We start from the raw sequence: 26552 nt of genomic DNA, 5'->3' as shown, positions 1-26552 counted from the left end.
GGAAAAAATGTAATTATTCATTCTTAGTCAAATGTTTCTATATTCTATGACATGCTTGTTAGGTCAATACACTACCCCCACACCTCTCAATGAATGCCTCGAGGGGTGTAGTTTCCAAAAAGGAGTCACTTTTTGGTGGTTTACTTTGTATTGTTACCTCAGGGTCTCTTAAAATGTGACATGGCATCCAAACACCATCCCAGAAAAAGATGCTCTCCAAAAATCATATGTAGCTCCTTTCCTACGGTGCGCCCATACAGCAATTTACTACCAGTGCTCCGTAGTGCTTCCGATCCATGACTCCGCTACATATCTTGTTGATTGTGAACCTATTCAAGTCAATGGGTCTACATCCGTAACATGGAGCGCATACAGCTGGTGCCCATATATGGCCTCATGTACACAAACGTATGCCGCTGTGCCCGTGAATTTGCTGTCCCCAATGCATATGCATTGTTTGTGTGGGCTGCGCTTGCGGATGCAGACCTATTTGACCAGTATGGTTTCACAATCCATCCACACTGCAAAAAGGCAGTGCATGTGCTACTCTTTTACGTTGCGGCCAGACTGAAATGCCACAGTGTTTCCATGGCCTTCTGCTTTGTGCCTTTACTTTACACCGCTGCACATACTGCGGTATGCAGACCCATTCAAGTGAGGGCTCATGCACACAAGCTTGCTGCCCACTCTGTGCATTAGGGATCACAATTTGCGGTCCCCAATGCACGGGCACGTTCCATATGGCCGATGCTGACGGACGCAGACTAATGGAACTTGAATGGGTCTGTGATGCGTCCACACTGCAAAGGAAATAGAACATGTGAAAATAGAACAAGTGAATGGGTGTGCATCCGTGATGCAGTGATATGATGTCCGGTGCCTTTATATTGTGGACCCGCTGTTTGCAGGACGCAATACGGGCACCAACCAACTACGGCCGTGTGCATGAGTCCTGAATCAGCATCCCCATATTTGCAGACAGGCCATTTGCAGACCGTATTATGGGCACGGACAGCCAGCGCCTGAAGGGGAGTTCACATCACAGTTTCTTTTTCCGTTCTTCTGATCGGTCAGAAGAGGGGAAAAAATATCCTGTAAAAACGAGATTTTTGTGAACTCACCTGTAAAATCTCTTTCTCGCTTGGTTCATTGGGGGACACAGAACCGTGGGTATAGCTGCTTGCTGCCACTATGAGGTGACACTAGGCTAAAAAGTGTTAGCTCCTCCTCTGCCGGCTATACCCCCTCCAGCCTGGAGAGAGCATATCAGGTTGTGCTCAAGCAGTAGGAATATGGGGAAAAAAACATATATAAAGCAATTAGAACACAAGTAATGCCAGAAGGGCCTAACCAAACTGAGGACCCCACTGGCAAAAAAAAAGCCAGCACCTGCGGCTATAATGAAACACAATGGGTTGGAGCTGTGTCCCCCAATGATCTAAGCGAGAAAGAGATTTTACAGGTGAGTTCACAAAAATCTTGTTTTCTCGCTCGTATCATTGGGGGACAAAACCGTGGGATGTTCCAAAGCAGTCCACGGGGCGGAAAGAACACATCCCCATGGAAACTGCCTCACAGAAGCTCAAGACAACACTGCCTGCAAGACCTTGCGGCCCAGCGCAAGTATGGTAAAACTTGGTGAACGTGTGCAAGGATGACCACGTCGCTGCCTTGCACAGCTGTGAAGCTGAAGTTTGATGGAAGTGAGCCCAAGATGCACCCACCGCCCTGTTCGAGTGAGCTGTAATACCAATGGGCGGCACCTTGCCCCGGGAGCAGTATGCCTCTGTAATTGCCAACCGGATCCACCTGGCAATCGTCACCTTGGAAGCCGCCAAACCCTTGCGGGGACCTTCCGGAATAATGAACAGAGTCCGTACGGCGGAAAGTTCGAGACAGACAAGTAAATTCTAGAATGCGAAGGAGAGGGGCAGAATGACGGAAGAAAGAGGTCTTCGTTGACATGGAAGGCTGAGACTACCTTTGGCTGAAAAGAAGGTATAGGGTGGAGTACTTGGTGCAGTATAAGTAAGGATTCCTTACAGGAAAGCGCTGTCAATTCTGAAACGCGCCTGAAGGAAGTGATAGCCACCAAGAATGCGACCTTCCAGGAGAGAATACGGAGGGGAACTGTGTCTAAAGGATCAAATGGAGCCGATTGGAGAGAACCCAGAACCAGGTTCAAGTCCGAAGAAGGCAAGGGAGGACGATAAGGAGGGACGGAATGGGCCACCCCTTGCAGGAAGGTCTTAACCAGAGCCCGAAGTGCCAGAGGACGCTGGAAAAAAATTTACAGCACCGACACCTGTCCCTTCAAGGAACTATGGGCAAGGCTCAAATCCAGACCCGACGGCAGAAATGAAAGAATGGCGGGAAGAGAGAAGAGTAGCAGGGGAGGCTACGTTCTTCACAGGAACGCAAAAAGTACTTCCAAGTTCTGTAATAAATCCTGGATGACACCTGTTTCCTGGCTTTAATCATGGTGCGGATGAACCTGTCCCAGAAACCTCGCTGCTTCAGAATGGCGGTTTCAACAGCCACACACACTGTCAAACGTAGCGGCTCTAAACGCTGGTGGAAGACAGGACCCAGAGAGAGAAGATCTGGTCTGAGCGGAAGGGGCTATGGTGTGTCTCCTAGGAGACGAACGATGTCTGTGTACTACGCACAACGAGGCCAATCCGGAGCGATGAGGATCATTTGGATGCCCTCCATATTGATGTTGCATAAGACTCGAGGCAGGAGAGGGAGAGGTGGAAACACGTACACCAGGGAACACCCATCCTATGGTGTCACCAGCGCGTCTACTGCGCATGCCCTGGGATCTCTTGTTCGAGAGAAGAAGACTGGTAGCTTGTAGTTGAGTCTGGATGCCATCAGGTCCACCTCTAGTCGGCATAACGCTTCGAACACCTCCAGATGCAGAGACCATTGTACCGTCGTCAGACTGAGGAAATCCGCCGTCCAGTTCTCCACTCCCGGAATGTAGACCGCCGAAAGAGCTGGTACATGGGTCTCCGCCCACTGTAGGATCTTGGCTAACTCCATCATCACTGCCTGACTGCGGGTTCCTCCTGGATGGTTGATATAAGCCACTGCCGTGTCGTTGTCTGACTGCACCCGTATTGGCCGGTCCTTCAGGAGAGGGGCCCAATGTAGAAGAGACCGATGAATGGCCCGGAGTTCCAGTACGTTGATACGCCGGGGCAATGGGAACGAGCAAGTATGCGTCCTGAATGTCTATGGACGAGAGAAATTCGCCTTGGTCCAGTGAAGCAATCACGGAGCGAAAGGATTCCATTCTGAAGTGCTGAACCCGGAGGAACCGGTTCAACAACTTGAGGTCCAGAACTGGGCGAACTGATCCTTCTTTTTTGGGGACGACAAACAGATTTGAATAAAACCCTGAGAATTGCTCCGTCCGGGGGACCGGAGATATCACCCCCGTGCAAGGAGATATTGAATTGCCTGGAAAAAAGCGGCAGCTCGATCTGGATCCCTGGGTGGTTGGGAGGGAAAGAAACGCTGCGGAGGACGGGACGCAAACTCGATCTTGTAACCCGAGGTTACGATTTCGAGTGCCCACACATCTGAGATGTGGGCCCGCCACACGTCCTGAAAAAGGAGTAGGCGATCTTCATGCGGAGGAATGCTTGCCGGACGCGGGGCGGGCAGGCTATGCCTTTGGGCGCCAGGCTGGTTGAGGTCTGAAGAATGGCTTCCTCCGCTGGTCCTGCGTAGAGGATCTGGAAGGGGCCGCTGTTGCTACCGGACGCGTGCCGGAGAAGCAACGAAAGGACTGGACCCGGGCACTTGTCTGCTTAGCGCGAAAACATGCGCCTGGACTTTCCTTGCCAGAGGTGGGTACTTTTACCACCCGTAGCCTCGGAGATGATTTCAACAAGCCGGGTCCCGAACAAATGGGAGCCGGCAAACGGAAGGCTGGCAAGGGAACGCTTTGACGAAGAGTCCGCTGCCCAAACCTTAAGCCAGAGTTTGCGCCTTAAGGTTACTGCGAGAGCCGATGAGCGGGCAACAAGTGCACCCGCATCCAGGGACGCCTCACAGAGGTACTTCCCCATCTGTGAAATTTGCAGAGCCAAGGACTGGAGCTCGGTGAGCATAATGTCCGCCGCCAAATCCTGGTTTAACCGGAGTGCCCACTCAGAGACCGCTTTAGCCACCCAAGCGGAGGCGAAAATGGACTGAAGCGCTGAGCCACTTGCTGCAAAAATGGACTTCGCCCAAGACTCCATGCGGCGATCCACTGGGTCCTGCAGGGCTGAGCCATCGGCTACCGGAATGGTGGTGTTTTTGGCGAGGCGTGCTACCGGAGGGTCCACCTTGGGAGGGGAGGACCACTTAGTCACCCAGTCCGCTGGAAAGGGATACAGCAGATCAAGTCGCTTTGGCGTGTAAACGCGACGATCTGGATGGTCCCACGCCTTGGCAATGGCCCGAAAATTCATCATGTAAGGTAAGGCATAAGGAGATTGCGTGGATCGGAGAAAAGAGACTCCCTGGTGACTCATGAAGGGGGAGTCGTCCTGTCACAGATAGCAGAAACTAAGCTGTCCACCATGGAAGCAATCTTGAAAGATTGTTCCGGATCCATGTCAGAGTCAGAGACACCAATTTCCCCATCTGACAGAACTTCCCCTGGGAGGGAGGATGTGTCCGAGCGTGACCCATGAGGGGGAGGAGATGCTGAAGCGTCAGAGGAGATATATATGACAGGAATGACGTCCTGCTCTGAGCCGCTTGTGCGAAGGTCTGCCCCTAAGGCGCTCTCCAGAGGATGGCGCTGACTGCGCAGGTGGAGATTTATCAACCAATCGACCCATGAGAGTAAGGGTGGATTAGGAAGGGGGCGTGGCTAGCCGAGCATGTGAGCTCCCGTAGGTCCGGTGAGCTCCCGCACACCCTCGGCATATTATCCTGATAACCGCATTATATGCCATAATCGGATCCCTACAACTTACCGGACGGTTCCAGGAGTCCTCCGATACCTGTATCACAGCAGCAGGGGATAAAATGACCAGCCGAAGAGGAGCTAAAAGCGCCGATAGAGACATCCAAGATGGCGCCGGACCCGACACGCTGAGGCGCCGAGAGCGCGCTGGAGAGGTGCAGCAGGAAGCGGCAGCTAAGCTGGGCAAGTATGCCCATAATACAGCCTCCACCCCAGCAAAGAACAGCAGTGGCAACATACAAACGTCCTACTGATTAGGAGGAAGAAGATACCGCTGCAGGCGCTGCACCCAGGCATGTCTCTGGCATAAGTGACTCCCTGCTAACTTATAAAGACAGAGCTGAGATGGATGCAGATATGGAGCCAGAAGAACCCACTCTTAAAGACGTCCTGCGAGCCATCACTAAATGCAGTAAGTCCTTAACTGCTCTTATAATGCAAGTAGGTACTGTTAAAGAGGACGTGTCTATAGTGCGCCATGATTTAAAACGGTTGGCGGAGCGTACCACTGCTTTAGAAGGCCGCATGGGGGATCTGGAGGACGCCATACCACCTCTAAGAAGGGAAACAAGTGAGCATGCCCGAAAGTTAGATGTTATTGCAGCCAAACAGGACGATTTGGAAAACAGTCTACGCAGAAATAATGTGCGTATAGTGGGAGTACTGGAAAAAGTGGAAGGGCTGAACCCTACTGACTTCTTTGAAAATTGGATTAAAGAGCAATTTGGGCCTGAATCCCTTACTCAGCTTTTTGCAGTAGAAAGAGCGCATCGGGTCCCGACCCGACCATTACCACCGGAAGCCCCACCCAGACCAGTGCTCATGAAAATACTTCACTATAAAGATCGGGACATTATCCTCAGAAAAGCTTGTGAAATGCCTGCAATGTCTATCAACGGCCAGAAGGTGTCACTCTTTCCAGACTATTCTCTGGATGCCCAGAAAAGAAGGGCGAAATTCCTGGATATAAAGCGTCGCCTGCGAGGTCTCAACGTGGCCTATTCTATGCTTTATCCGGCATTGTAGTTGCCTTTGGGACTACCACATTTTTTGAAGACCCAAGAGAAGCGGTGCGATGGCTGGATCGTCATGAGCGACAACTCCGCGCGGCGGAACCACAGGCAGACGGGGACTGAATTATCTCCTCTTCTGATTGCCGTTGAATACTTGAGTATACTGCACTGAATGCATGCATGAGAACGTGCGCCTGAATGTCTGTGCTGCTATATATTAGAGTTTCCATTTTTAGTTGCACTGTTTTTCCCTTTCTAACAAAAGATAACAGGGATCCATAGAAGTTATATAATATAGATAGGTTTGAGATTATATTGAAATTGCATAGTCCGAGGGGGTGATCACGGTGAGTCCGTGGACTTTATAGGCCCCAATGATTGCAAATTCTATTTTTATTGTTCCGTGTTACATGGTGAAGGCAAATGTGACTCAATGATGTCTTCTCTATGATGTACAGAATTGTTATAATATCTCACCTACGCACTTCATATTCCCTTCCCTCCCCTCCCTCCCTCTCTCCTGGAAGGTCGCATTCTTGGTGGCTATCACTTCCTTCAGGCGCGTTTCAGAATTGACAGCGCTTTCCTGTAAGGAATCCTTACTTATACTGCACCAAGTACTCCACCCTATACCTTCTTTTCAGCCAAAGGTAGTCTCAGCCTTCCATGTCAACGAAGACCTCTTTCTTCCGTCATTCTGCCCCTCTCCTTCGCATTCTAGAGAGCAGGACGTGGTTGGAGCTCTCAGAATTTACTTGTCTGTCTCGAACTTTCCGCCGTACGGACTCTGTTCATTATTCCGGAAGGTCCCCGCAAGGGTTTGGCGGCTTCCAAGGTGACGATTGCCAGGTGGATCCGGTTGGCAATTACAGAGGCATACTGCTCCCGGGGCAAGGTGCCGCCCATTGGTATTACAGCTCACTCGAACAGGGCGGTGGGTGCATCTTGGGCTCACTTCCATCAAGCTTCAGCTTCACAGCTGTGCAAGGCAGCGACGTGGTCATCCTTGCACACGTTCACCAAGTTTTACCATACTTGCGCTGGGCCGCAAGGTCTTGCAGGCAGTGTTGTCTTGAGCTTCTGTGAGGCAGTTTCCATGGGGATGTGTTCTTTCCGCCCCGTGGACTGCTTTGGAACATCCCACGGTTTTGTCCCCCAATGATACGAGCGAGAAAACAAGATTTTTGTGAACTCACCTGTAAAATCTCTTTCTCGCTTAGATCATTGGGGGACACAGCTCCAACCCATTGTGTTTCATTATAGCCGCAGGTGCTGGCTTTTTTTTTGCCAGTGGGGTCCTCAGTTTGGTTAGGCCCTTCTGGCATTACTTGTGTTCTAATTGCTTTATATATGTTTTTTTCCCCATATTCCTACTGCTTGAGCACAACCTGATATGCTCTCTCCAGGCTGGAGGGGGTATAGCCGGCAGAGGAGGAGCTAACACTTTTTAGCCTAGTGTCACCTCATAGTGGCAGCAAGCAGCTATACCCACGGTTCTGTGTCCCCCAATGAACCAAGCGAGAAGGAGACTTCACCTATGGACCACTGACTACAGTGGTAGCCGCGACCCGCACAGCTGTACTTACAGAAGAAGCACCTACTTGGATACACGCCACCAGAGTGAAACTGCTAAAGGAGGCACCCCAAAAGGAGGTAATAACGGGGACAAACAGTCCTGACCTCGAAAAAGGACAAAGTAAGGTACTAACGGGAGCAGACAGCTCTGAACTCCACCAGGATGCACTCCCTCAATTCTGGAAGATGGCACAGACGGTCCACTTGGACTGTGGGATTACTGACGATCCTAATGACTCTGCCGGAGGATAACAAAGCTGAAGTTGCTATAACGCAGAAAGGTGGAATCACTACCTTCTGGTACAATTCCTCCAGTACTCAAGTTGCAACTTACTCCTTCTGGTTATGCAGCATAATAAAGTGCAGTCCTTCCACGAGATGCGGAAACCACTATAAGAATGGACATACCCTCAGAAACAAACAAACCCCCTCAAACCCTGTATCTTAACTTTTTACAATATGAGAGCAATATCTGACCCAACATACGAGGAGGCTCTTGCAGCAGAAACTGGGTTCTCTGATGCCAACCTATGGTTAGAATGGATGAAGTACAGTGCTGCTTCAGTAAATAAAAGTAATTGTTATATATGTGGGACAGCTAAGCCTCACCTAGGTACTGTGCCCTTAATATTGCCCTCTAGTGTTGAGGAATGTTTTTTGCAATTATTCTCAAATTCATCTAGTAACCAGTCTGCATGTGAAGGTATACATATCTATCCTGGTAACTATACCTGCCACAGAGGGGGAGATCAAGGAAGATCCCTGGGTAATTTCACTGAAGGATACTGTGCAACTTACATTGAAACAGATACCTCCCTCACACAGAATCAAGTATACTCGATTGGAGATGTATATTGGATCTGTGGGGATGGAAAGATAAGATCTAGACTAGAGGGTTCCTGGAAAGGAGAATGTGCCCTTGCTAAAGCCATCATGAACATACACATCTTCACTGAAAATGATAAAGACGCCAACACACATATACACAACCATCGTGCCCTCCCAAAAGGTAGCTTCGACCCACACGTGTATATTGATGCAAACAGGGTCCCAAGAGGGGTACCTGATGAATTTAAGGCCAGAGGTCAAGTGGCAGCAGGATTTGAATCCATAATTCCCCACATAACAATCAACAAAAATGTAGACTGGATCAACTATATTTACTATAATCAACAAAGGTTTGTAAACCAGGGATGCGTTACAGGGTGTAGCAGAACAGTTACAGGCAGATTCCCTTGTGACATTTCAAAACCGCATGTTACTCGATATGATACTTGCAGAAAGAGGTGGTGTCTGTAAGGTATTGACAGACCCCTCATCATGCTGCACATTCATACCCAACAACACCGGCCCTAATGGTAAAGTCACACTGGCAATAAAGAAACTCGAGGATTTATCAATCACGCTCAAAAGAAACTCAGGTATCGATAACCCTTGGGATCAGTATTTTGGCTGGTTCACTACCTGGAAACAGGCACTTGTACAGTTGGGAATTATTATCCTGATTATTATTATAGCAATAGCAATAGTTGCAACATGTATCATACCATGTGTACTGAAACTGATAATGAAAGGAGTATCAAATATGTCACTTTATGAGACTCTGCTGCCTAATCCTGAAGACAACTCACATGAAGGATATAGAAAATATCTGGCGGTATACAGGGAAATGGGCAAGGGTAAGAACCATATTATCTAAGAAATTTGGTTCTAAGAGGGGATTGAAGGCAAATGTGACTCCATCTTGTCTTCTCTAGGATGTACAGAATTGTTATAAATATCTCACCTACGCACTTCACACTTGGCTGCATATACTAGTGGATGTAGCGGATGTTAAGCAGCAATTGGCAAAAATTTTCACTTTTAATTTAACTACTGCCTCGCGGAGGGTTGTTTAGGATGCGCTGAAAGACTTTTTTACGGGGGCTTCTGATAGCTAGGATTAATGGGAGGAAAAAGGAGACTAGAGAAAAGGTGAGGAGACTGACGCAAGATGTAGCGGAAACAGAAGCGGAGTTTATTTTAAATCCATCTGTGGATTCTGGGAATAAGTGGAAAGAGGCCCAAAAGTCGCTGAATGATAGATTATTGGTGAATGCGCAGAATAGGAGATTTTTTCAAAAACAGCGGTATTATGAGGAGGGAGAAAAGACAGGGAGATTGTTGGCTCTCTTAACTAAGGCCAAACATCAGTCCAGCTTTATACCAGCTCTGCGTAATTCAGAAGAGTCGATATGTACCTCCCCGGAGCAGGTGGTAGAGATCATGTACTCCTTTTACTCCAATTTATATCCCTCAAAAATTACTGCCACTGAGGCTCAAATGGAGGACTTTCTGGTCCCACTTGATCTCCCTGCTCTTACACAAGACCAGCAATCCCAGTTAGATGTCCCTATTTCCATTATGGAATTGGAAATGGCGCTGCAAGACATGTCTAATAATAAGGCTCCTGGGGGGAATGGACTACCAGCTGAAATTTACAAAACTTATTCCTCAGTACTCCTGCCCCAGTTATTAGAAGTATTTAAAGAGGCTCAAATTAGTAAGGCCCTGCCAGCTTCTATGAATGAGACCATTATTGTGGTTATCCCAAAACCGGGAAAAGACGTCCTAGAGGCAGAATCTTACCGACCCATTTCCTTATTGCAGGTGGACATCAAACTGTTGGCGAAAGTATTGGCTAACCTTTGAACCTGGTAATTAAATCTGTAATCCACTCTGATCAAGCCGGTCTCATACCCAACATATCAACGGCAGTGAATATTAGACGACTGTACCTGAATATTCAGGTGGGCCAGGCGCATGCGTCGGATGCGGCGGTCGCATTGGACAGTGTGGAATGGCGATACCTCATTACTGTACTAAAGGCCATGGGATTCGGGTCAGGGTTTATTAATTGGGTCCAGTTACTATATGCATGCCCTACTGCTAGACTACAGGTGAATGGCAATCTTTCTGACTCCTTTGAACTCCACAGGGGGACTAGACAGGGGTGTCCTCTTTCACCGCTATTATTCGCAATCGCGGTGAAACCTTTGGCAGAGGCTCTCCGAAAGGCAGAGGCGGTGAAGGGTATCACTTGTGGGTCAGTAACGGAAAATGTCGCTCTCTATGCGGACAACCTTCTGTTATTTCTTGATGACTGGACCTCCTCTCTGTCGGCAGCTATGCAAATCATTAATGATTTTGGGCGTCTCTCTGGCCTGACTATTAATTGGGCAAAGTCAATGCTAATGACTTTGGGAAATACTATGCAGTTTACTGCGGGTTTGCAGGTTGTACCCTCTAAGTATCTGGGTATACAGGTATCGGTGGATCCTCGGGACTTTATCAATTTGAATTTACCGCTATTAGATAAATTCAGACGGAAGGTCCAAGTGTGGATTAGACTCCCCTTGTCACTCATCGGTCGTACCAACTTGTTAAAAATGATCCTTATGCTTCAGCTTTTGTACATTTTGCATAACTCCCCATCCTGGATCCCCTTACGAATATTTCATTCTATTAATGCAATATTCCGAGACCTTATTTGGAAGAAAAAAACACCCCGAATTAAACTTGCGGTACTGTGCAGATCCAAAACCCAGGGGGGGTTGAGTGTCCCTGACCCACGGATGTATTATATAGCGGCCCAATTACAGCATCTTCGGGGATGGGGAGAGGCAGATAAGTTGAGCACTGCTGGGCGAGTTGTGCAGCAGCTTATCCATACTAAGAATGTAATGGCAGCTTTGGAGGGTGGAGTTTTTTATGACAAGGGTAGGCAATATGGTATCCTACGTACCCTACACACAGTATGGTGGAAAGCTAAAAAGAATGTAGGAATCCAAGGGTACACACAACTTACCCCGATCTGGCCTAACTTCCTGTATAAAGAGCTAAACACGGTAACTAATGTGAAATTATGGGACGTCTATGGTCTTAATCGAATGTGTCAGCTATATGAGAACAACTGTCTTAAATCCTTTAATATGTTACAGCAAGAGTTTGGACTGCCTAGGACGTTAATTTATGTCTACCTTCAGGTACGGCATGCTGGACAATCACAAGACCGTAAGGAGAAAATAGACTCTGCTGATTCACATCCGATTATTACTCATATTACCTCCCTGGGGGATACAAGAGGGGTGATCTCCTCATTCTATTTGAGCTTAATGGAGGCGTTACACAAGGCCCATCCGCTACAGCTGTATTTCAAATGGCAACATGATGTCACTGACTTAACAATGGAACAGTGGAAGGAGGTATTGGAGGATTTCCCGGTGGTAGCGGTAAGTGAGGCCCACAGAGTCTCACAATTGCTATTACTGCATAGAGTGTACAGAACTCCAGTCTTATTACACAAAATGGGGTATAGGACGGATGATACTTGCCCTAGATGTGGCGCACATAATGCTGATTTAATTCACTTAATGTGGAATTGCCCAAGGCTGCGAAGATATTGGTCTGATGTGGGGAACTTAGTCTGTAATATGTTTGATGTAACTATTGATCTAACTCCTACCATCTGTATTCTGGGATATACCAAGGAGATACCTGTTACCCCTGAGCTTAGAATCCTTTACCAGACAAGGAAGTTAATTGCGTTTCACTGGATTGCCTCTGTCCCCCCAGTTCTCCAGAACTTAGTAGATAAGATTCATATGCTAGTAAGACTAGAGAGTTTAGTATACCAAAAACGAGGGAGTAATAAGAAATTTGAAAAAAATATGGTCCCTTTGGATATCACATTATAATGTTGTGGTTTAATGTAGTAGACTTGTTACTTTGAATGGCGATGGAACGTATTGCATGATGGTCTGTGAGTAAGGTTGGGAGATAGTTGGAGTGGATGCTGGATTTGCATATGGAAAATGGAGAAACAATGGAAAGTCGGGCAATGGCTTATCCTGAAGATCTTCTGGGACTATGGTTCTTGGAGTACTACGAAGCCACCATCGATGCCTCTTCTGGAGACTTTCTTACAACCGCAAACCCGGGACACTGGGTATGGGGGGGGGGGGGGGGGAGGTTTATGTTTTCCCCTTTTTGGGTTGTTTGCATAAAATCTTATTAAAAATAAATAAAAAAGATTTGATTAAAAAAAAAGGGTGGATTAGGATATCTTAGAGAGGTCCTCCACTGCCCGAGATAAGGTACGAGCCCAGTCCGGTTCCACCTGGTAAGGGCGGGCATGTGGCTGCGTGGGCTCGGGGGGCAGATCCTGCGTGGGCTCACAGCATGAGGAGCAGACAGAGTCCGGATGGCCGCGAGGAAACTTAATTTTGCATTTCACACATGCATAATAAGTGGCGGCAGTTGGAATGCGGGGGTCACCAGTGGATTCGGACATGGCTGCCCACTGATTTACTCAAAGATGGAGGGGGAAGGAACGGCCCTAGCAGTATGCAGGGGATCCAGGCCCTGTGGTCCCTGAAGACGCGTGCTGCCGGCTGAAGTCCGAGTCCACTGGTGTGGCCGCGGTCCTCTGAATCCTGCGAGCAGCGGCGGGAAACTTAGCCCCGCCCCCTTGCATCACAGTGGGAGGCGCCGAATGCGGCCTACCCTTCACAGAAGCCGGGACCTAAATTTGTGGCGCACGGCGGACCGGGGGTCACTTCCGATCGGACGGAGCAATCCGAAGCGGAGCGCAGAGACGCCCGCTTTTCATACCAGCCGCGGGAGCCCATCCCGCAGGCCGGGAATAAATAATCGATGTCCGGAGCCCGAAAAACCAGGAAGCCGGGGGTTAAAATACCCAGGTAACCGGCCGGAGGTAATGTGACCGATGTGCCCAGTGTCCCTATCCCAGAAATAAAGAGAGATCTCTCTGGGGACTTGAACCTATAACATGACCATGTTAAGTCCCCTTACACACACGAGGAGGGGTGGGGGGTGGAAATACCCACCTAATCCTGACTACTCACCCAATTATCCTCTTCTCTTCACCCCTCCTCCAACTACCAGCAGGGTCACCTCTTTAGCAGCTGGAACACGAAGTGGCAGGAGACTGGAATGGCAGGGGGGTCTCGCCGGATCCAGGTGACCCTTTGGCTGGAGGGAAGCAGGGGAGCTGGGCTGCCCTGGTCCACTTTTGCTTTTTGGGGAGGTTGAGTGATGAGGGAATCAGACACCGGTCTAGCTCCCAGGGTAGACAGAAGGAATGGGCGCCTCGGTTTCCCCTATCTAAAAGGGAAAGAGATAAAACTAAAAAAGAAAAAATAACAAAAAGGAAGCCGGGCGGTCTGCCTCCTATGGCACCAAGCTAAAAACTGATATGCTCTCACCAGGCTGAAGGGGGTATAGCCGGCAGAGGAGGAGCTAACACTTTTTCTCTCCTCCTAGTGGCATCAAGCAGCTATACCCACGGTTCTGTGTCCCCCAATGATACGAGCGAGAAAAATAAAAATGGATCCTTTTGCATTCGTTTTAGCCATTTCTGTCTGATATCAGTTTTTTTCAGAACTTTTGTTCTGTCTGTAAAAACTTCTCATACACAAATTGCTAAAACGGATGCCTAATGTGCATAACGGATGTAACAGGATACTTTTTTTTACAGGCTACCCTTTTTTCTGTTCTTCTGATGGATCATAAGAATGGAAAAAGAAACGATGATTTGAACGCCCTCTAAATCATCACTATCTGATTGGAGAGGATCCAACACCTGAGACCACCGCTGCTCAGCAGTGTGATTGTAGCTTAGCCTGGGCCAGTGACGGCATGTTTATTGGTCACATGACCTAAGGGCATCTCACCCACAGGAAATGGGGCTGCAACATCATATATAGCTGTTATACAATGTACCGTGCTGTGCTTGGTGAGCTGTGAACAGAATGCAGTGCTATCTGCATCACCATGGCATCTCGAGGCAGTTGTTTGGCAGGTCCATAGAAAGACCCGGAAGCAATTCTGTGGGCTTTCGGGTCTGTATCTCTGCACTGCAAAAAATATAACGTTCTATCTTTTGCCATATTTTGAGAATGGTGGACATAATGAAATCAATGGGTCCATACCTCGATATGAAGTTCCACTGCTGCTGCCCATGTTTTGAGGACCACTATTTGCGGTCTGCTAAATGGGCAAGGTGACCATATGGTCGTGTAAATGAGCCCCTTAAGGTAAAGTAATTGCATGCTCTTTCAGTTTAGCGCCTAGCGCTAAAGTGTGTATCAGACATATAGCCGGGGAAAACACTGCTATACCGGAGACAAGTGTGTATCTGACTTTTGTGATATTAATAAAAAGTGATATACAATACGATAGCATAGTCTAATGTGCATTAGATCACTTTGATGACTGTGATTCACTGAGGGATAGAAAAGATGAGTGTGTATCCAACCATATGTAGCATAAAGAAGTATGCAAATAGAAGTGTGTAGCTCATATACAGTCTGTATAATATACGTGCATATATAATTTACTTTAGAACTCTATATTACTATACATTGCTGGGGATCAAAAGCCTTACTAGTGAAAAAAGGAAATATCTGCTAACATAATCATGATTACCATGTCTGTGATTGGAATAGTGCTCTGTGTATCACTGTCATATAGCTGTGGAGGAGGTGAAAAAAACAGCTAGAGTACTGGCAAGAAGGAAGTGTACTGTCTAGTACATGGAAACAAACGGAGCATGCTCCCTGGAGTACTGGGCTCTGAATGTTGATGTAATGGGTGTAGCTATTAGGCTGAGCTGGAGTAGTAGGCGGGGAGGAAAAAGAAAAAGAGGAGTGGTGGGCGTGGAGCAGCACTGCCGGGAGGGGCAGTGGGAGGATACAGAGAAGAACTGCTTCATTGCTGCTGACACTCCCACAACCAGAAAGTACAGAAGCAGAAAATGCTGGCTGCATGGCAGACATGAGAAAAGCACAGCTTGATCAAAACATGTTTCAAGGTACTCAGTCAGCTTTAGTCTGTCATATTAGAAGCTATTGTAATGAGTTCATTTTTATAAACCCGGATAACCCCTTTTAATCAGGTAATCGGCACAGCCCTAATAACAAACAATCGTTTCCTAATATAATGTCATAACTAATTATCTATGCAAGTATTTTAATCATTTTGTGCATGTTTTCAGGGAGTTGCAAATCTTGGCACTACACCTGCAGACCTGTCAGCAGAACACAGACTACAAATGCGGGCTGCTGTAAAACAGCCTGCAGCAGCTGACATGTCCGCATGAGGGTAACAGGGAATGTCACTTTAGAGATATTTACTCCTGAAGTCAGTATTTTACAAGAAACTGAGTCATACAAAGCATGTACATCATTCATCGAGAAATATATTAATGTTCAATAACCAGCTATATTACCTGGTGAAAAAGAAAAAAAATACCTTTAGCCTCATGCACAATAAGATGTGTAGACTCATTCATCTTGAGCTGACCAGTATATTGGCCACCATGAAGGGAAGAAAGCCTTTGGACCTCCTTTCTATCCAAACTGCTTAATCCAGTCACACAGATGGTACAGCCGAGGAAGATGGGACACAAATATTCCTCCATATCAACATCTGTGTGGCTAATAATCCTTTGAAAACAAAACACAGTTATTTAAAATAAATAATTAAGAATATGAGGGATTCAACCGCCACACTCTGTGTTTTACCTTTGTTGTGACCTCTCCCATAGGGCTTTTACCCATGAAGGCAGAAGAATAGGTTTTTTGAGACTGGCTGCCACAAGATACTTTTTGCTGCCAACCTCTCCAGCAATTAGATGGCTGACTGAAACATTAAGATCTTTGTAGACACAACCACCCATCAACTGCACGTACTGATGAACTTCTTCCTATAAACACAGATACAAAAAATGTTACCTTTGGGCCGATTTTACACGTCAGTTAGTGATTGTGAGCCAAAACTAGGCACCGGTTAAAAAACACAGAACAGGTACAAATCTTTCCATTATACCCCATTTCTATGTAGGGTTCACTTATAGTTTTGGCTCACAATCAGAGATGGAAATTACTGGAGATGTGAAGTAGGCCTTACTCTATTGACAGATATAAAAGTATAACATAAGGCGTAACATACAATACATTAACTGAAGGAGATACTTACCCTGGTTTCTTTGTCAAGACTTGTGCAGGAAATTGTGATGTCAGCCATTGCCATGTTGAAGACGGGGTATTCAGCTCGAGGAACACATCGTTGATGTTTCATGCAGAATATAACTACAGGAGGTCCAACTATTCTACAACCAAGCTGCACCAAGAAATGTTACTAGCACCATAGCACAGATTTCAACTACAGAAATACATATTAGGAACATAATATTAGCATCAGTATTAAATGAATATATAACAGAAATTGTGCCAAACCTTCTTGAGATGGTTAAAAACAGGACCACTGAAGGGGTCGCATATGTAAAGAGACTTGTCTTTCTCTTTTAAGCTAACAGCTTCTTTTTCATCAATTAGGTGTAGATACTCATCTGACTGAAATGCTTTGATTTCCTATTACAACAAACAGAAGACATGAAAAAGTGCATTGGAGAGCAAGGAATAAAAAATGTGACAAATGAGAGGCATACCATGCAGTTTTACCGTGTTTTTTTTCAGTACAGTATAAGAAATGCAGATATCACACAAGAAAAAGCATCCTACGGTGGTGACAACAGTTGTGAGACCAAAAATCTATGTGGCAGTGCATCCACTGAACCGAATAGCATTGCAGCGCGACTCGCAAGTTGCCATGATCCCAGGATTGCAAAACATGCAGCAGTGTTGGATTGTTCTTTTTTGTGAGATTCTTTTGCGAGATTGTGCACTACTAAAAATTGCGCTTTGGTTGCATGTCCGGTACAGCGCCAGCCTTTACCAATCAAACGCTGCATCTCAACTGGTATTATAAAAATTTCTATTGGATCTAGTCAAATTTGTCCCACAGATTTAACAGTGACATGGCTTCTCTAGTATGGTGCCGGATAGGATAAAGAGGGTCCATACTCTGGGACCCTCACCAATTTTGAGCTGGTGTAGCGTTGGATCCACTGTACTGTTTCCTGCACAGTGGTGTACAAGCTACTCGAGTGTATGAAACTGTACACAGTTTCATTCCAGTGAATTGGGCCAGCTGCAGTTCCATAGCATACCCAGGTGGCTAAGAGAACTGCTCTATAGTGAAAGACAGTGAGGGGGACGTAGAGCTGAAGGAGTGCTGCTTCCCTTTTATTCTCAGCATTGATGGGGATCCCAAAGGTCAAACTTCCACTGATCATAAAGTGTTGGCATATGACATCAATTTATAAGATGGCAATACCCCTTCAATAAATAGACGTTAAAGACACCCCAGGAAGTTAGTATTTCAGCATAAATATCAGAAATTACAGGGAGGATTAAGGCCCTTTTACAGGGGCTGATGACTGGGGCAATTATTAGGAAGGGGCGTTCCTAGGAATGCTTGTGTCCAATGCCAATTGCCCCATGAACAACCAAATGCCGGGTTCATCAGGTGAAAGCATCACTGATGCAGACACCGAATCATCATTTCTACTGCCCCTAGTGATACAGAGTAGATGACTGTCGCATGTAAATGGACCTCTCACCTCCTCTGACAAGCCGAGGGGTAATATTTGCCTACAAAACAATACATACTAGGTTAAAAGACAGCAAACAAACCTAAAAAGACTGTGTACCCATGAGAAGAGTTGAGCGAACTTCTGTTTTCAAGTTCGGTCCATGGTAGCGGAATCCATAAAGGGAATTCTTAGATATTCCGAATCTGAACCTTGTGCGCTGAACTCGAAAACACAAGTTCGCTCATCCCTACTCATGAGCACTTTACACTTCGTCATGCCCAAAGGAAACAAACACAAGCCGTTCATTCATGTATGTGGCTGTATCCTGCTTCAGGCATCCTCATATTTAACTTTCTTACCTGATGAGCTTCATAGAAGAAATCTGTATTGTCAGGCGTCTTCACAAATTTCACAAAGAATGGGTCATTGTCACCTTTTGCCATTATAAACTAGAAGAAAATGTATATGTTTACTAGTAAAAAAAATACATGCATTCTTTTTGCAAAAAAAATTCTTTTAAAATATTAGTTTATTGGTATTTTCATAACCAAACAGTAAATATTATTTACAACTGCAATATGTACCATATTTTTCACCCTATAAGATGCTCTTTTTTGTCAGTGTGTCATAGGGGGCGAATACTAATGAGTGCTTCCATCATGGAAGTGCTCGTTAGTACAGGTGGACCGGAAAGCAGTAAATGCAGCGCTCCCTGGGCTCTGTACTCACCACTTCCCAGTCCCCGGCGCCTGCTGTACTGTGACTGCATACAGCGTGAGGATGTCAGGCCACAGCACAGTGTGCTGCAGGAAGAAGAAGAAAAGCGCTGCATGTAGAGACGCGTCGGCATCCGGAGCTGGATAGGTAAGGTTATTTTTTATCTGATCTGAGCAAGGGGGTCATTCACAAGGAGGGCTGATCTGAGGTCTGATTGGGGGTCATTCACATGGAGGTCTGATCTTATGTTTAATTGGGGGACTTATGAACATTGGGGGTCTGTTCTGAGGTCTGATTAACATTGGGGGTCTGATGAAAAATATATATTTTTTTTATATTGCTCCTCTAAAACCTAGGTGCGTCGGTAAGTGATGCTACATCAATGATATCACAAATCGTAAATAATTTTACTGCAAAATGCACGTTACAGTCCTTTTTATCATTCCACAAAGATCTCTGAAGACTTGTATGTCACTCAGCATCTGCACAGAAACATTATATCAAGCTCTGTGATAGTCTTTCCAGATGTCAGACACCAAGGGCATGGTGCCTTCTACTTGGCTAACGCTACTTTCACACTAGCGTTTTTGCTGGATCCATTGACTTGCATTGTGGGTTTTGCTCCGCATCCCATGACGAAGCAAATGGAACGGAATGTATTTTGGAGCATTTCGTTCTGTTCATTTACGTTCTGTCCCCATTGACAATGAATGGGGACAAAACATAAATCGCTTTTTTCCGGTATTGAGACCCTATGACGGATCTCAATACCGGAAAATATTAACGCTAGTGTGAAAGTAGCCTAAGTACACAGGACATCTTTGTTCTGTTTTACTGTACAACAGTAAGGGGGTTAGCTAATTAGGACAACTCTTTGTTAAGGCAGTGCCCCACCAGCTGTGATTAGTTGGTGAAGCTTATGACACACTATCCTATACAGTGATGTAGTACAAGGCTCTGATTACATCCCATTTGAGGCTTGGGTTCACTGTAATCAGCCAGGAAAAAAAAACTCACTGGCAAATGGGTTCATAAGTGAAAGTCAAGAGAGCGTCCTTTTCACCTCCATCAAGCTGGTATAGCTTTTTTTCTGCTGTATGGAAAATGTATTCTATGTTGCTTTTCTGTACACAGCCATAAAGTTAAAAATAAATAAATCAATTAATTATTATACTACGCAGTAGGGGTGGGCGATATAGACGATATAGGCGATATGCGATATAAATTTGTGCCACGATATGGATTTTGAGCATATCGCCTATATCGCCGGACGCGATATGATCCTGAGCCGGCACAGTGGAGAAGGAGAGAGTCCCTCCCTCCCCACTGTGCGCGGCTGCCGCTGACCACCAATGACAAAAGAGGAGGAGGGGAGGGACTGACAGTAAATTATTGAGTTTTCACGATCTCAGTGAGCGCGTGAAAACTCAAATCCGATGGTATATTCTAACCCCCAGGCGTTCCCATGGTGACAGGGACGCTTGCCTGGGGCTTAGAACATACAGGGCGCTGACAGTAGAACATTTAAAAACTAATCAGTAACTTTAACTTTATTAATTGGTGATCTCTTTACTGTATACCTTACTAGGTCTTAGCTCCGGTAACTAGTGATGTCCGGTTCATGAACGAATCGTTCATTTGAATCGATTCAGTTCAGTGAACCGGAGGAGTCAATTTCACTTGAATGATCCGATCCCTTTGAATCGGCTCATCACAGCACACAGACAATGCAGACAGAGACGCTCAGCTCAGCTCACCTCACGCTGGCAGCAGGAGCCTGAGGGAGGGACTGGGGAGGAGTCAGTAATATGATCTTAGAGTGGAAGCTGCTTCTGCCAGCCCCACCCCTCCCCGCCCACCAACCAATCACCGACCAGAGCTGAGGGGGCGAGGCCAGCACAGCACACTAGCAGCTCTGACTCGACTCCTCTGATGAGTAGTGCAGGGTCAGGGAGTCTAAATGAATGGAATGAGTCACAAGAATCTAAAGATCCGACTCAGTCAGTGACTCATTCGATTCATTGAGTTAATAGAGCCGAGAGTCAGACTGTAGAACAGGTTACACTGAGGCTGTCGGCTCTTGTTGCAGCAGTGATAAGATTAAGGGACAGGAGCAGAGAGATAAGAGAAGGGACAGATGACACAGAGTTTAGATTACAGGATGAATTAAATTAACCCTTTAGAATCAAATTGGCTTCTCAGGAGATATATATGTTAAAGGCATATATAGGCAGTACTACTGAATGAGATGCCTTTAACATATATATCTCCTGAGAAGCCAATTTGATTTGTGGGATCTGTGGATGGCACCGTTTAGGGGAGGGGGGGTGGATCTGTGGATGGCACCGTTTAGGGGAGGGGGGGTGGATCTGTGGATGGCACCGTTTAGGGGAGGGGGGGGATCTGTGGATGGCACCGTTTAGGGGAGGGGGGGGGGAATCTGTGGATGGCACCGTTTAGGGGAGGGGGGGGATCTGTGGATGGCACCGTTTAGGGGAGGGGGGGAATCTGTGGATGGCACCGTTTAGGGGAGGGGGGTGGATCTGTGGATGGCACCGTTTAGGGGAGGGGGGGTGGATCTGTGGATGGCACCGTTTAGGGGAGGGGGGGGGATCTGTGGATGGCACCGTTTAGGGGAGGGGGGGGAATCTGTGGATGGCACCGTTTAGGGGAGGGGGGGATCTGTGGATGGCACCGTTGAGGGGGGGGGGATCTCGGGATGGCACCGTTTAGGGGAGGGGGGGGATCTGGGGATGGCACCGTTTAGGGGAGGGGGGGATCTGGGGATAGCACCGTTTAGGGGAGGGGGGATCTGTGGATGGCACCGTTTAGGGGAGGGGGGGGATCTGGGGATGGCACCATTTAGGGGAGGGGGATCAGCTCCCTGCTGCTGTGTGCACAAAGCACAGGGCAGCAGGGAGAGTGTAAAGTCCTATTCACCCTAATAGAGCTCTGTTAGGGTGAATATGACAAGGGTTCTACGTTCTAGCCCTTAAGGAGACTAATAGTTATTAAATAAAAAGTAAAAAAAAGTTTAAACACGCCCCCCCCAAATATAGAAAACAATATATCGCAATATATATCGCATATCGCACATGCTTAAAATTATATCGCAATATAGATTTTAGGCCATATCGCCCACCCCTACTACGCAGTACAGCATGGTATTATCGTGCCCCCGCTCACAAGTTTTTCATGTCTGCTCACAGGCTGCTGGCAAAATACCCACACTCATTTGAATTTCTCCTACATCCTACAGGACGTTCTGTGTGTGGCTCAGCGGAGCACCGCCAACCACATACTGCTGCGCTGCTGCTGCCTCCTCCTCCTCCTCCTCTTTTTTCTGACCAGAAGAGGAGGACTGAGCAGAACAAGCAGTAGCAGTGCGGGGAAACATAGAAAAACTCAATTGCATGAGTTACAAAACAGACTTACATTTAGGTAATTTAACCCCTTAGTGACCAAGCCTGTTTCGGCCTTAAAGAGGACCTTTCACCACTCCTGACATGTCTGTTTTAATAGCTACATACAGTCAGGTCCATACATAGTGGGACATTGACACAATTCTAACATTTTTGGCTCTATACACCACCACAATGGATTTGAAATTAAACAAACAATATGTGCTTTAACTGCAGACTGTCAGCTTTAATGTGAGGGTATTTACATCCAAATCAGGTGAACGGTGTAGGAATTACAACAGTTTGCATATGTTCCCCCCACTTGTTAAGGGACCAAAAGTAATGGGACAGAATAATAATCATAAATCAAACTTTCAATTTTTAATACTTGGTTGCAAATCCTTTGCAGTCAATTACAGCCTGAAGTCTGGAATGCATAGACATCACCAGACGCTGGGTTTCATTCCTGGTGATGCTCTGCCAGGCCTCTACTGCAACTGTCTTCAGTTCCTGCTTGTTTTTGGGGCATTTTCCCTTCAGTTTTGTCTTCAGCAAGTGAAATGCATGCTCAATCGGATTCAGGTCAGGTGATTGACTTGGCCATTGCATAACATTCCACTTCTTTCCCTTAAAAAACTCTTTGGTTCCTTTGCAGTATGCTTTGGGTCATTGTCCATCTGCACTGTGAAGCGCCGTCCAATGAGTTCTGAAGCATTTGGCTGAATATGAGCAGATAATATTGCCCGAAACACTTAAATAAAGTACAATAAATACAAGAGAACCAGTTCCATTGGCAGCCATACATGCCCACGCCATGACACTACCACCACCATGCTTCACTGATGAGGTGGTATGCTTAGGATCATGAGCAGTTCCTTTCCTTTTCCATACTCTTCTTTTTCCATCACTCTGGTACAAGTTGATCTTGGTCTCATCTGTCCATAGGATGTTGTTCTAGAACTGTGAAGGCTTTTTTAGATGTCGTTTGGCAAACTCTAATCTGGCCTTCCTGTTTTTGAGGCTCACCAAGGGTTTACATCTTGTGGTGAACCCTCTGTATTCACTCTGGTGAAGTCTTCTCTTAATTGTTGACTTTGACACACATACACCTACCTCCTGGAGAGTGTTCTTGATCTGGCCAACTGTTGTGAAGGGTGTTTTCTTCACCAGGGAAAGAATTCTTCAGTCATCCACCACAGTTGTTTTCCGTGGTCTTCCGGGTCTTTTGGTGTTGCTGAGCTCACCGATGCGTTCCTTCTTTTTTAAGAATGTTTCAAACAGTTGTTTTGGCCACGCCTAATGTTTTTTGCTATCTGATGGGTTTGTTTTGTTTTTTCGGCCTAATGATGGCTTGCTTCACCGATAGTGACAGCTCTTTGAGACTCATCTTAAGAGTTGACAGTTACAGATTCCAAATGCAAATAGCACACTTGAAATGAACTCTGGACCTTTTATCTGCTCATTGTAATTGGGATAATGAGGGAATAACACACACCTGGCCATGGAACAGTCTGCAGTTAAAGCACATCTTGTTTGTTTAATTTCAAATCCATTGTGGTGGTGTATAGAGCCAAAAATGTTAGAATTGTGTTAATGTCCCAATATTTATGGACCTGACTGTACATTCCCCATGTAACAACAATTCTAGAGCATCTATTCTTATAACTCTATGTTGTGCTATTCCTTTATTATTTATACTAGAAGTTATGAATGAATTGCTAGCAATCTGCAGTAAGGGTACAGAGGGGAGTTACCAGTTAGGGGTGTGTCCCTGCGCAATCTGACTATCCAATCAGTGCTGCCATTGTCAGACTGCGCAGGTACACACCCCCAACTTGTTACCTCCCCCCTGTACCCTTACTGCAGACTGCTAGCAATTATTCATAACTTCTAGTAGAAATAATAAAAGGAATGGCACAACATAGAGCCATAAGAATAGATCTTTCAGAATTGTTATTAAAGGGGGCGATGCATGAAGCTATTAAGATAGGCATGTCAGGAGTGGTAAAAGGTCCTCTTTAAAGGGCTTCTACCACCAGAAATACTGTTATGTAGCTGACTGACATTTGCGATGCGCTAATGTCAGCACTACATAACAGTATGTTTCTAACGTTAGTCCCTGCAGCCGTTTTTGTAAAATAACCACTTTTATAATATGCTAATGAGCCTCTAGGTGCTATGTGGGCGTAAAATCAGCACCTAGAGGCTCCGTCTACTCACGCATTATCCCGCCCAGGTCCCCGTTCTGCCCGCCCTGCTCCTCTTGATTGATTCCACGGTCTACCGCATCGTTGACGAAATCCCGCGCCTGCGCCGTTCACTTCTGTCTTCGGCGCAGTGAGTGAAGGCCGCTCTCCTGATGCCGGCTTCCTCACTGTGACGTAGTCGGCGCAGGCGCAGTGAGGAATCCTGCACCAGGGGCGCATCATTCACTCACTGCGCAGAAACCAGAAGTGAACGGCGCAGGCTCGGGATTTCGTCAATGATGCGGTGGACCGTGGCATCAATCAAGAGGAGCGGGGCAGGCAGAACAGGGGACCTGGGCGGGATAAAGCGTGAGTAGACGGAGCCTCTAGGTGCTGATTTTACGCCCAATAGCACCTAGGGGCTCATTAGCATATTATAAAAGTGGTTATTTTACAAAAATTGGCTGCAGGGACTAATGTTAGAAACACACTGTTATGTAGTGCTGACATTAGCGCATCGCAAATGTCAGTCAGCTACATAACAGTATTTCTGGTGGTAGAAGCCCTTTAAATACAAGCCTGATTCATTTTTCAATTGAATTATACACTCGTTTCCAGGCGTCACAATCACCCTGCAATCCAGCAGCAGTGGCCGTGCTTGCACGTTAGGAAAAAAGCTCAGGCCGGGACCGTGCATACACATGTATGCGCAGCTCCTGCCCCAGCCGCCTCGTATCTGTGCTGCAGTGGTGGCCATAACACCTGGATAAAGATCCTTGTTCTTCTCCTAATTACATAGGCACCTCCAGAATCAAATGGGCGCTCACTGTGTGCTCTATGCTTCAGGCTGAGGCATACTTCAAGCATTATCCAGAATTGCAACGGACATCGCCAGGGCCCTGGATTTTTGCCTATACAAGAGAACGTCACATATATAGGACCTCTTCTACCTCTCAGGTGCCACCAATCCTGGTAGGTGCCCAATTGGTCATGTGTGTACTAGGAAGAACTATACATATACCTGTGGTTACTACACAGTAGTAGAGGGAGCAGCAGTCGGGCATGCTAGTTGTATTCTGGACATAAATATGCACTAGACAACTGCTCATACTACAACTCCATAAGGTGAACAGTCCCTGTAAGGGGCCAGGAACACCATTCATTTACATAACACTTAGGTAAGGGAAGCATATAGGGGCATATTAAATATGAAGTACAGGGAGTAATTACTACAGAAGAAAGAACAGCACAAAGACACCGGGGACGTCACATAATAATACGGTGCACTAAAGAGTCATGTAACTGAAGGAGCTCTCATACCTCGTCAGCGCCCAGTATAATTACTGACACACTCCGGTACTCGAGCGGCCACAGACGGTAAGGCAGAAACCGAGCTCTACAGTGCACTACCCGGCTACACTCAGACCCGCCAAGCGCCACACAACTAGCCAATCACCAAGGCACTCGTATCTACCAATGGGAGCGCCGCTCACAGCAGCTTCCAGCACTTAGTGTTTGGGAAGAGAACTGTGATTGGTAGCTTGGAAGGAAGCGCCGTCTGATGAGCATGCGCGAGCACACTGAGAAACTAGAGTGATAGTGGAGGTGTAAGTGCGGAAGACTGAAGGGGTTGCGTTGCGGTTGTGACTAAATCCCATGTCATGGGATTTAGCCGGCTCTGCAGCAGCTGTCTATTTCCCATAACTGGTAAGGACCTTTTGGCCCCCTAGTGGTGAGGTCCTGCATAGATACAGTATTTAGCCATGTCACAGTGAATTGGCTATTTCCCATGACTCAGAAGGACCTGGTCCTCACTAATGGCCAGCTCTATAGCAGCCGTCTATTTCCTATAATCTTCAGGGACCATTTATTCTCCTATTGTCCTGGACCTGATCTATCATAGTATTTAGCCTTACAGTGAATCCCATTCTCTCCACAAGAACCATTCTGGTAAAGCTTCGGTGACATTATTATTATTATTATTATTATTATTATTATTATTATTATTATTATTTTCTTTCACTTTGTAGCATTGACTAAAGTAACACAGGTGAACGGTGGATAATAAAGTTTTTATAGTTTTTTCCTATTTCCCAGACTCCAGGAGGACCTTTTTTATCTATTACATACTGAGAAGGTGTCATGTAGGAGAGGTCCCTCTGAGTCATGGGATTTAGCCAGCTGATATAG

General features: G+C 46.4%; 1 protein-coding gene across 2 annotated transcripts in view; it reads right to left on the bottom strand.

Moving 5' to 3' along the window:
* The window catches only part of TOPBP1 (DNA topoisomerase II binding protein 1), a 318299-nt gene extending 292505 nt beyond the window's left edge, over positions 1 to 25794 (bottom strand). For both annotated transcript variants that reach the window (XM_040434494.1, XM_040434495.1), the window contains exons 1-6: positions 25683 to 25794; positions 18418 to 18507; positions 16860 to 16994; positions 16600 to 16743; positions 16146 to 16327; positions 15874 to 16067 (exon numbers count right to left, since the gene is read on the bottom strand). In XM_040434494.1, the coding sequence (XP_040290428.1) occupies positions 15874 to 16067; positions 16146 to 16327; positions 16600 to 16743; positions 16860 to 16994; positions 18418 to 18501 (739 nt within the window). In that variant the 5' untranslated portion in view covers positions 18502 to 18507; positions 25683 to 25794. The remainder of the gene's footprint in view (positions 1 to 15873; positions 16068 to 16145; positions 16328 to 16599; positions 16744 to 16859; positions 16995 to 18417; positions 18508 to 25682) is intronic.
* Positions 25795 to 26552: the final 758 nt, after the last annotated feature.

This window comes from Bufo bufo, chromosome 5 (genome assembly GCF_905171765.1).
Source record: "Bufo bufo chromosome 5, aBufBuf1.1, whole genome shotgun sequence".
NCBI classification, from domain to species: domain Eukaryota; kingdom Metazoa; phylum Chordata; class Amphibia; order Anura; family Bufonidae; genus Bufo; species Bufo bufo.
The sequence above is the reverse complement of the archived record's forward strand: the minus strand, read 5'-3'. Positions and strand labels throughout refer to the sequence as shown.